We start from the raw sequence: 11,294 nt of genomic DNA, 5'->3' as shown, positions 1-11,294 counted from the left end.
TATATAGTAGCACTTGGTATCGGTTAGCGCCTTCACACAAACGTCTATATAATTTAATACACACCCTATGCGTTATAACAGTGTGAATGGATTTTTCTCAGCGATCACGTGCACGCGTAGATGAGACACCTATGGTGTCTTATGGGCCCGATCGCCACCATCGAACGATGCCCTTGAAGCTTCGAACAGGCTTGATCATGTATTTTGCCGTGCGTCGTTTTGATATGCTTTATATTCATCGAAGGCGCAATCATAAATCGTACCGTCTCGGCTATCCACTCCACCACACGTGTCCGACCGTACAAAATGCTAAACCCAGCGATCAAAATAGAACTTGCTAGTTTTATAGACACCAAATTCCCTTGTACTAATTGTTCCCCATTGACTCAGCAGATTCTATCATATCCCCCTTACAGGTTGCCGTTGATATTGACTCACGGAAATTGTTTTTAACTTATTTAGTAATTACTACCGTATGTGGTACATAACTGCGCACATCGCTCCCATACGGCCAACAGTCCATTTTCAACGGATTCAGTTGAAAATGTCAGTATCATAGGAACTGCTTAATGTATTAATTCGCCAGAATGGGGCTGTCCTCTTTTGTGTTGTAGGACGCAGCATTGGGTTTATTTCGGTAAAATGACGCTGCAGTCCTTTATCGTATGCCGCTCGCGTGGGGTCTTCAGCTCGTTCATCAGGATCTATATACTTTCGTTTGTTAAATTCTATTATGGTTATTGCTTGTTTCCTAAATTGTCGCACGTTTGTCCGATAGAACCAGTGCTTTAATGAGCCTCGGTACGATGGCTACGTCATTAGTATCACCTCAATACATCATCCTCTAATTGTCGTTACCTCAACCATGTCATTTATGTCCTGTCCTATATTATATCTATATGTTTATAGCAATAACTTGCTCATGTTGTCCTATATATATATGTATATAAGATGATTAAAAATGTATTATATTTCCATTGTGTTTTCCGTGTTCATTGCAAATACGCGTGTTGTTTCGTGCGTTTAAAAGTCTCTGCGATCGCACTGTCCGTCGGCCTGAGAACCTGTGTCTTCGTGTAGCATGCTTGTATTGATTCGAGCTTTTCACTGTGGATGATGATGGAAGCGCGGAAGGACTCTCATGTTTATAGTGAATGTATATAGTGCAATCGATCCTGCAATGCAATACTTCTATAAGTATATTTTCTCTCGAAGCACAAGATCACCCATAGACCACCCCAACAACGGGTTCCTTCGCTTTGACCCGTCGCACAATATAATTGCGGTGATTGCTTTCTTCTATTGTCTTCTTCAGTAATGTTGGTAATGAGCTTGTATATAGCCACCATTGTCCATCATAGCTACTAGTCGTTTCTATTATTATTATTATTATCATCATCATTACTAGGTAGCTTTGACACGTAATGGAATCTATTTAGCGGCTCTGCGGCCGCAACAGTAAATGAATCAATTTTTACTAATACTCCATTTATCTCTTGTTGTTCCTTCGTCGCTTGTAGACAAAATTTCTGCTATTGTCATCGTCTGCTATTTAGACGAAGCTGTTGAAACTAAGAAGTATTTTACATGTCCCTCGAGGTAGTCCAATGCTCGTAATATTACTATGGAACCGTGTTCCTACAACTAGTGCTAGAAAAACAACGGTAAGTTGATTGCCGGTCAAAGTTTTCTACTAAAATGATTTTGTAAGTATTTACTCCTCGCAGGCATTTCGTTCTGTCCAGGTAGGTCTAACTATTTTAGCACAGGTTGTCATTATTGCCAGATAACTGACACTAGATACAAACAGAAAATATCATGCTCTTCAATACCATTCGAAGTATGACCAGGTCGGGTCACGTAATTGGCAAATGGGCATTTACGCCCGATTGTAGACAGCACACATTTTAGTAACAATAAATCTAACAGACGAACACATTTTAGAAACCAAGAAGACAACATAATAGCAATAATGATCTTCATCTGACTTGATTTCGATCCCAACGTTTACGATTAGCAACAACCATTATCGCTCTCGACGCGCTTAATAAGAAGGAAACGCAAAGCCGTCGACGAATACGCTGCCGGTAACTGCTTGGTAAAAGCGGGTCTGTTACGTTTTATCCGTATCGTCCGGTCGTTCAGTCTAACCTGATTTATCTCAGTCGACTATTTATATAACATACGACTTGTCTATCAAACACTGAATATGGAACGCAGTGATCAGCGACGCCAATGTGAAGCATCGATTTGAATGATGCTTTTTAGCAGTGTTCTATCACTGGAGAACGTTTCGAAGCGCGCAACCGTGTGTGTGGTGGTAGTTCGACGAGAATTTCGGGAAATGTTGGGTTTGTTTGACTATGGGAGCCGGATGAACGGGCACAGGATCTCTGACGCGCCCTGGACGTCGGCGAGCGAAACTGAAAACACATAAATAAGCAAACAACCAAAGAAAACAAAACATATAGAACGGAACATAAAGGAACGAAGGCGATTTAATAATAAAAAAATATGTGTGGTTCTAACAATCTCACAGAGTCACTGCATTGACCCATCAAATTTCATTAGGGATGCACTCGTCTACCGTGTGCTTGCCTGTCGCATGATGTAATGAATTAATTATAAATGCCCAGTAGAGCCATGGTCTCTCCATCAGTATCCTCTGTGTTACGGTATCGATTTCATATAATAATTAGTAAATAAATCTGATCATCGTAATCGTTATAGGCACTGGCAATAAGATACGTATTTTCTAGGACTCGTTGCATGCGTCGACACCGTTGGGTAGAATAAAGTATTCGATGTACTTTAGGATCTCGTTGCTCTCCTTTTGTGGACTCCCTATATGACAGTTAGATCTAATTAGGCTAGCATACACATCATACACCAGGGAAGGTACGGCCTTCACACACGAGGTGTTTGCAGGTATTTGTTGCCGGCACTGCCAAATGTTCTCGTACGAAGTCGAGTGAGGATCTCGCTCAGAACTTGATGTACGATATCGAACTTAGTTCATCTTGTTTCTTAGGAATCATCAGAAAACGTCCCCTGCCACAGCTTAATTGTCGAGAGCCCTAACGCTCCGAAAGCGAGAATACGTATACGCTGAGAATACGTACAGCCTTCACGGGGTTCCTTTTTAGCTATCCGAAAATAGTCGTAATAACTGTAAAAATCATAGATAAACTGCGGACTTTTCTTTAAATCTTCACAATGGCACAACCTTTTCATTCGAAAAGGCGCAAAGGTATGAAATGCAAAGTACAATTAGCGAATTATTGCAGGCAACGAAACATTGAAGATTGTAGCCCATCTTGCTACGCAGCTAAAGTCTGTGCTTCTTAACAAACTTTCAAGTCTAAGCCCTATTCGCTAAGCTATTGTAAACCCTACTTACATGCTACCTAGAAGCAGCGGTAATGATCCTAACTATAGTTATGCATATATACGATAGATACTGTATGTTTATAATTATTAGGACTGGCAATGCTCCCATTGTCTATACAGCACGTATTGATGTGTAATTATTACTGTTGCTGGTAATGTAACGCTTTATATATATTGTACGTCTCTGTAATATTGCTATGTTTTTGGTCTTTGCTTCGTGTATTGAAGACGAACTGCCTTTAGGAACATAGATAGCACTTTCACAGGGCTGATGACGAGGGCGTTTTTATCTTACAGAGAGACAGGATATCCCCTATTAAAAGTGATAGTTTTGGCAAAAGCATTAAAACTGTATGGTTGCCAGTTGTCTCTATTTGCTAGCCAGCTTTAGTGGGACGTTGAGTAAGCCGACATCACACAGATTTAGTGCTATAGGAACATAAGGTTTCAAACTTAGACCTATTATTATGATGACTCGACAAACGGATGCAACTGTGGCGGAAAGCCTCGTAAGGCACGTGTTTTTTTGCAGAAGTACAACGCACTACACGACCTAAAGGCATTCTACAAAATTGTCTCCTTGATCATTTTCTATTAGCCGCTTATTCTCTATTAATTCTACGCTACTGGCTGACACAAAGAGTAAAAAAGGAATCAGTTTGATGGAAAGCCTCGTCAACAATACGTCGACCCATTCTCCAACATGCATTTTACGCACAGGACCTCTATAGAGCCGGGCCTCATTTGAAAGTGGCTACCACTGAGGCCCGTACCTAATTGGTCAGTTTGGCAACGAAGGCTCGTTCTGTAGTGTCTACTGCTAAGAACGCTGTTCGTCAATATCACCTAAATCCAATTACGTGTTCTGCCATTAAACACATGTTTTTCTTCTACTTTGACTCATGGTAGCACTTTATCTAAATTGTAAATATCCTTTCCTCTAAGGTGTTTCAACCATTTTTCGTACCTGGCCTAATCAGTGGATCGCTGCATTCTACACAGCGAAGCTCTATGTTTTTATCTTATTTACAAATTGAGAACTACATAATATCAAGAAACACGTCAATGTTTATCTATATATATACTGATAGAGAGATACGTCAATGTGTATGCTTACGTCAATGTGTGTGCTTACGTCGGGCACTCATAGGACTTAGATATTCATTTATTCGATCATTATTTTTACCTTTAGTGATTCTTTTAAACTCAACCATATCAATATGAATAGGCACGTTGATAACTTCTCATCTAAAGAATCGATACGACGAAAAGCAATTGAATACGTTTTTGTATAGGCGTTTCTAAAAATAAAAAATCTAGCTTTTAAAAAATAAAAGAACGATATGTTTGTCTGTACGTTTGTAATGTTCTTGTTATCAAAACAAAGGCGCATTTAGATATTTTGTGTATCGACTTGATTTCGCCTGCAACTGCTAAACGAGCCTAAAGCTCATCTACCCTTCTTGAAGCCTACCTATATTCCATGCAGTGCACGGTTCATAGTCAATTTATATGGCTGCAACGATGGCTAGGCCCATCGGCATCTTTAGGACAGTTCCCTTAAATAAACTGTCTGCGAATTCTGTACATGTCTATTGTTAAACAAGATGTATAACACATAACTTTGAATTTGCATATTTGCTTGTCCCTTATTTACACCCTAAGCGCCGACCCTCAAGAGCTCGTTTATTAGGGTGTAAATATTACGGGTATACACGGTTCCTTGAAATAGGCAGGCGATCCATTAGAATAGGTTTTCTCCTTTAGCTAGTTTTTTCATTTACTAACACTACAGTGAATCATTTTTAAGTCAACTGAATTCCCTTGTGTCTATTTATAAACTATTACTTATAATCTCCTTACAAAAATTGCTACCGCTTTCTGCCGAGGCTTCCAACCACATTTCCGTCGATATTCTCCCAAGTCATCATCGCAGAATAAAGAAACCTATGAACATCCAGTGTCCCGTATTTCTTATTAATGCTCATCGTAATGAATCCCTGAAAGTACCTTTGATATGAACTTTTGATTGTGAGATTTTTTTGCCTGTTCGATAACGCTTTAGTGTGTCAATACGCGTAGATTGGCCTTGCCTCTCTTCGTTAGGAAGCGATCTTGTTTCATTGTATAGTGGATAAAGCGCACGTATCAGAAAGATGCTCTATTTTTATTTTTTTTTTGTTTTTTAAATACGTGTGTTCATTTTTTTTGTTATAATAACATCACTGCATCCTCGTTTTCGCGACTGATTCACCGTGGTTATTTTCCCTAAATTGTCTATTGTTTTTACATCTTCGTTCTGTAGCTACGGGCCGCGTCAGAAGGCACCTATAGCATTCGGCCACATGAACCTAGCTAACATAGCTTTAACGTGCGCGTAAAAGCTTAAGAGCTAAATATCAACCTAAAAAAGAGACTTCCGGAGTGCAAATTGATTTGAATTAACGTATTTCCGCTAAAACAGCTTTACCACTGGAATGGGTTATCACGGTCATCGTCAAAACATGCGTAATCGTTTCGATTGCCGTAATCCCGGGTGTTTGTTCGAGAAAGAAGCGCTTCGATAGAGTAAACTGCGACGCCAATGCGCGCTAGCGTGATTCTATTTTGTACTCCTATTGACGATCTCATTTCGCTCACAGTTTCAAACCAACTCCTGAAATCTCGATGTTGTTTATAGTCTTTATTTGTGTGAAATTAGATAAAAAGGCCATATTATAGGTGCATATATGTACTACCTAAACATTATAATAAGTTATTATGTAATGTTTAAACGTATATTTTCGTACTGTCGTTGACAGTCTTCGCCAAGTTCGAAACAGAACTATTGACCGGAGTTGTGACGCTGAAACCTCTCTAATTGCAAGCGATCCACGATATTCACAAAATTGCAACAAGGCTATAATTTTTGGGGTAGTGTAACTTGTAGCGTGCATATTATTTCGAAATCTTTGCTTATCTCTTATAGAAAATTCAATGTAAATAAACTAATATGTAGCAATCTTGTAAATGATCATCGTTTTGATAATCTCACAGTTGTAATTTCGCTGGAGGGTGTGTTGTTTTTGTTTGAAAAGGCAAGCAAATTCGTACGAAATGAATGAGTGTGAATACCTGAGGCAAAGAAAAATAGGGTTTCCACCGGCGCCACCCAGTCGAAAGCTTTTCGCAGATCAAAGGGCTACTACCGATCTGCTTCGTGGTCGGACAGGTTATTTGCTTCCGGTATTTGGGACCTCATAGATGCCACACACTGTTCACAGGGGAATAGGTACAAATGGTCACGTCGAGACAACGATTGGTTTTCATTGCCTTTGTTGTTCCTATCGCTACTGTCGCTGTTCCTGTGCCGTGTGAAGACGAAACGTGAAACAGCTGGCCAGGTCGGAAACGGTCATACAGAGTCCAAGTCCAGTGTGGGTTTTCTTGAGGGACTCAGAAGTTGCCTATTGGAAATTGACTTGTAATCTTTTTTTAGCCAGCTGTCAATCCCGTGAGATGGCACGCGCACATCAGTCGAGTAGTGCACAGACATTCTATATACGACATTTTCTTTCGAACACGATAGAAATATGATGTCAGTTCATATCCATCACTTCTTGTTAGCTTTTCTCTTGTGTAGTGTTTGGCTTATGTGCGTGTACCTGTGGAATGAATTTGTTAATGTGTGTATGTGTGTGTGAATGTCTTTATGTCTGTGTGTGTGTCTACGTGTGTATGTTTTCACGAGTCTTTGGCAGCGCTGAACCGATGTGTAACAAAAGAATTAATCAGGTTTGAATCAGGCTCACTTACAGAAGTACTATAACTCAGAGCATCACGTTCCATCCCCTACGTGCCTGAACTTCACGTGGTTCTACACAGCTTTTTGCGCGGTATGACACGATACGCCGTTAAATACGCAATACAGTATAATAATAATTATAATAATAATTACGATAGTAGTAGTAATTATGTTGTGTTGTTAACTATTAATTAAACTTAGAAAGCGCCGGCGGTTGAGGCAGCATGCAAGTTGAACATATCGGCAGCTGCTGCGGCAGCTGCAGCAGCTGCGAGTGGGTTCAGAGCGGAAGGCAGGTGACAGAGGTGAGCAGCATTGCCCACCCCGGCCCCGCCAACACTGCCCAGACCCGCCATATTGGCGGCGGCGAGATTGCCCGTTAGATTAGCCGCCGCCAAGTTAGCCATGCCGGCTGTTGCCACTGGATTTAGGCCCGCGTGCGCTGAATGCGCTTGGCCGTGAGCGCCATGGATGCCGTGCGTCGCATGGCCAGTTGTGGTACCTCCCGCCGTACTCATACCTGCGAACGGGTAGCCGAATCCGGTTGGGTAGCCGGGATAGCCGCCGCGGCTATAGCCGTACGCCGGGAAGCCAGCTGAACGATCAAATCGTCGATGGACGGTTGATGGGAATCGATGAAGGTCGATGGTGGTGCGATCATGGAAAGAGAAAGCGGGGACAAAATTTGCAGAGGTGGAAAACAAAGAAAGGCAGATGAAACAAGTTATTGAACAACACAATAGGCGTGGCGTAGGCTAGTTACGTACTAAGCGTGCTTAAGACATATTTATCCGTAAACAACGGTACGATAGTTTAACTTACTGACTAGAAACAGCTAGAGTTTATTAACGCACGCCAATCTATCTATATGACTTTTATTTGGCGATGAGTTCAATTGTAACCAGAATCCCGTAACATCCGAATCTAATCGAACATATTATACTAAAACTAAATGAATAATGATGCCGATATGTCGCTCAAAAAAATACAAATTGATTTTCAAAATCGGCAGCTCATGCAGCCGAAGCCGTCAGTGTGGTTGCGACCGTAATATTCGAACGATTGTTAGCGTCTTCAGGTTCGAAAAGTGAACGTGCGAACGGCTGGGAAAGTTTTTTTTTTTCTAGTAGTAGGATTATTGGTTGTGTTGTCGGCATAAGGAAATTACTATTGGCAACTTTTGGCGTCACAAGTCAATGATAATCAGATATGGGACCATAGGCTGCATCCGTAGAAAATATACGACAAAGTGGCACCTCATTCAGTTGTATGGTGCCTGTTATCCATATGTGCCGTCGTACTTCCTGCTGATGTTGTAGTTGGCAACAGACCGGGACAATTTAGTTCGTTACGAATATTGTCCAAATAGCGATGACCCGTGGCGTCCTTTACCGGCTAAGCAGCTGCCAGTTACTATTCCCTGCAAATTTCGTGTCGCTGCCACGCGTTATGGTAATAACGGTGTCTCTGTGCTACTGTGTAGCAGTAGTGTGCAACTTCAGCAGATACAGAATCCGAGGCCCATACCTCATTCATCTCTTGACGGCTTGCTATCTATCTGCCTTTTCCGGTCCTTCATTGGTTCTTTGATCCGGATCCTTCAAGAGACGCCTGCTTCAGCCCGTTCCTTTGGATGCAACGCCAGCCGATTCGGGTATTTGCTTCGTCTTTTGCTTTCTTCCAATGGTAGCGCCATTCGTCGCGGCGAGCAGATGGACGGATGCTCGTTTGCTCTCCTTAGGGAGAACGCGTAGAGCAATGAGGCATTTCGTCTTGAATGAGGTTATAGCGCTCCACATTGAAAAAGGGACCGACCGGCCAATCGATTTACGACAATGCCGCATCGAAGATCGACCGATGTGTTGGTTCTGGCACGCCTCTGCTTTACGCCGGAACCTCGGTTCGCAATACCAGGGTGCTAAGTCCTTCTTCTTCGCTGAAGGAGCAGTCTTTCACAGAAGAGTTCCCTACAGCCAGACACTCGCAGCCTCCTACTCCACTCGCTGCCTATCAGTTATACCTTCTGTTTGGAGAGCGGGACGAATGTGTGCCAAATGCGACAGGACTTCGTGTCTAAGAGGCAAAAGGCGAAAAAGGGAAAAAGGAAAAGTAAGCTAAGCAGTACCACGAATCCCTTACCCTACGGGGGTAGAGGCCTTAACGTGGTGAGCAGAAAAAATTCAGCAGTATAGGACAAGGGGCCGCTAATTCCACTTGGACTCTTGTTTGCCCCGCCCTGCCATTTTCTCGTCTGGGAGCTACCTCCATAGGGCCTCAGTCTGTAGGAAGAACCAACGAGCGCCAAAAGGCGCCCATCTGCCCTTGCCATGTAGGACGACGCCATTGCCCCGAACAAACTGAGACGAGCACTCGTTACCAAGCTTTGCGCAGCCACTGTTATTCTGCCGGTTACGTCGTTCATTCTGTTTCCTGTTAGCAACAAAAATCGGCAGCTGCCGCCGCCGCCACTTTCCCTATCGTGTGATACCTGTCAGCAGGGCCAGTTGGGACAGTGGGGGAATGCCGGCACAAAAGGGCTGCGTCGTATCACATAGTAAATCGCCAGGGAGCCCACCGAACTGGAGCAGGACTGAAGCGGCAGAGGAACCGGTACTTAAAAGAGAGGAACATCTACATTTTGAAATAGCCTAGCGCTCGTCCGTCGTGCGGAGAACAAGCATTTTCCTAAAGACACTCGTTCGGCTAGAGGAAAGCCAATGTTCTGCAAAACATCTACAGCAAGAGAAGAATGCAGGAGCTACTGGAAGAGATACGAGGCAGAAGAGACCAACAGGGACACCAGAGGCAAGCTCCACTCAACTAACCAATCCACCAGCCAACAGACGACTGGGCTAGCTGAGGACTGCGATGGTCGAAGTCACCCTTTTTGCTACACTAAAATCGGCTCGTCGTCTTTGTTGTCGCTGTCATCGAACGACGCTTCTGTGGTGCAATTCTGTTTACCACTACTAGCGCTCTTTTCGTAACCCGACCAATGTGGCGTTGTTTTCTACTAAAGCGGAGTTATTCAATTCTACTTCTGCTGTCCTAATATATATTTACCCCTTCGAGCATGTAGGCTAATAGTTGTTAGTTTTTTGAGAGCTTATAAAAGCCAATTCAATTTGTTACAGTTTATTACTCAATCTGATATTCTCGGAAGACGTAGACCGGTCAACTAGTCAGTGAGATAGGGCAACAGCAGCAGCAGTAGACAATAAAAAGGAGGGAAAAAACGAGCGCGAAGAGAGAAAAAAGCTTAACAGACGATTTAACGCAGCCATCGTGAGCAGAAGCCAGTCAGGAAAACCAGGAAGGCTAGACCGAGTAGTCAGGTCTAGTACAAGCAGCAGCTAATCATTGACGCCGTAGAAAACCAGTATCGACATCAGCTTTTGCTAGCGATAGACGTAAAATTAGCTGCGTGCTACATACAACTATGTCATGTAAATCTCTGGTTGGCGTGGCGATTCGGCTATGGATCAGCTAGTGGGTGGCCGCATTGACGGCGAATTTGCCATTCCCACAAGGTTCGTCCTACTACAGCCCGGTTACAGGCGAACAAATACAGAAGAAGGCTAGCACATGGATAGACGGATCTGCTAACTGGATAACTGATGTCCAGGTAACCACACAACCGTACAATCTTCCTGTGTGGCATACTATATTGGTCTATGCACACCCCAATGCCAAACCACAGCATGCCAGCAAAGCATGCTTTCACAAACGCAAGACGGACAAGCGATGGCTGCTAGGCAAGGGGCAGAAAGGCCCTTACACAAATTTACCCACTGAGCAATGAGCTTCCCTGGGCTACGCTCAGGGTTTTCAACGGTAGGTGAAGGCGACTGCAGCAATCAGACATACTGCAACTGATTCTCAGCTTATCGTTGGTGTTGCAGCGGTTTTGCCAGCATTCTTTCTCTCTTTTCTGCGATTTCTTGTTTCTGCTTGTCTGTATGCAGTAACGGGCGATCGTCTTATACGTGCAAAAGGCAGGATAGGCCATACAATTGGAAATGGTAGGGGGTAGCGACAGCAGCGGGTGGCCATGAGCATGAAGGGGATCCTGCCGCGCGCTAAAAAGAGAAAGAGTGGCACTCACGCTTCGTTCTTTTCT

The 11,294-nt window shown here is 43.1% G+C and overlaps 2 protein-coding genes and 1 long non-coding RNA gene across 11 annotated transcripts in view; 1 reads left to right on the top strand and 2 right to left on the bottom strand.

The window, feature by feature from the left end:
* Positions 1-11,294, top strand: part of LOC111253430 (uncharacterized) — a 440,857-nt gene that overhangs the window by 57,714 nt on the left and 371,849 nt on the right. The window lies entirely within an intron of this gene.
* LOC111253425 (RNA-binding protein Musashi homolog Rbp6-like) overlaps positions 1-11,294 on the bottom strand; it is a 317,203-nt gene that overhangs the window by 32,357 nt on the left and 273,552 nt on the right. For both annotated transcript variants that reach the window (XM_086992763.1, XM_022812771.2), the window contains one exon: positions 7,695-7,769. In XM_086992763.1, coding sequence (XP_086848889.1) covers positions 7,695-7,769 — 75 coding nt within the window. The remainder of the gene's footprint in view (positions 1-7,694; positions 7,770-11,294) is intronic.
* Positions 69-7,688, bottom strand: LOC147754999 (uncharacterized). Its single transcript, XR_015330148.1, has 2 exons — positions 6,505-7,688; positions 69-2,423 (listed from the first exon to the last, which is right to left on the bottom strand). It is a non-coding gene; the product is annotated as an uncharacterized LOC147754999 (long non-coding RNA).

This window comes from Varroa destructor, unplaced genomic scaffold (assembly GCF_002443255.2).
Source record: "Varroa destructor unplaced genomic scaffold, Vdes_3.0 BEIS01000006.1, whole genome shotgun sequence".
NCBI lineage: Eukaryota > Metazoa > Arthropoda > Arachnida > Mesostigmata > Varroidae > Varroa > Varroa destructor.
The sequence above is the reverse complement of the archived record's forward strand: the minus strand, read 5'-3'. Positions and strand labels throughout refer to the sequence as shown.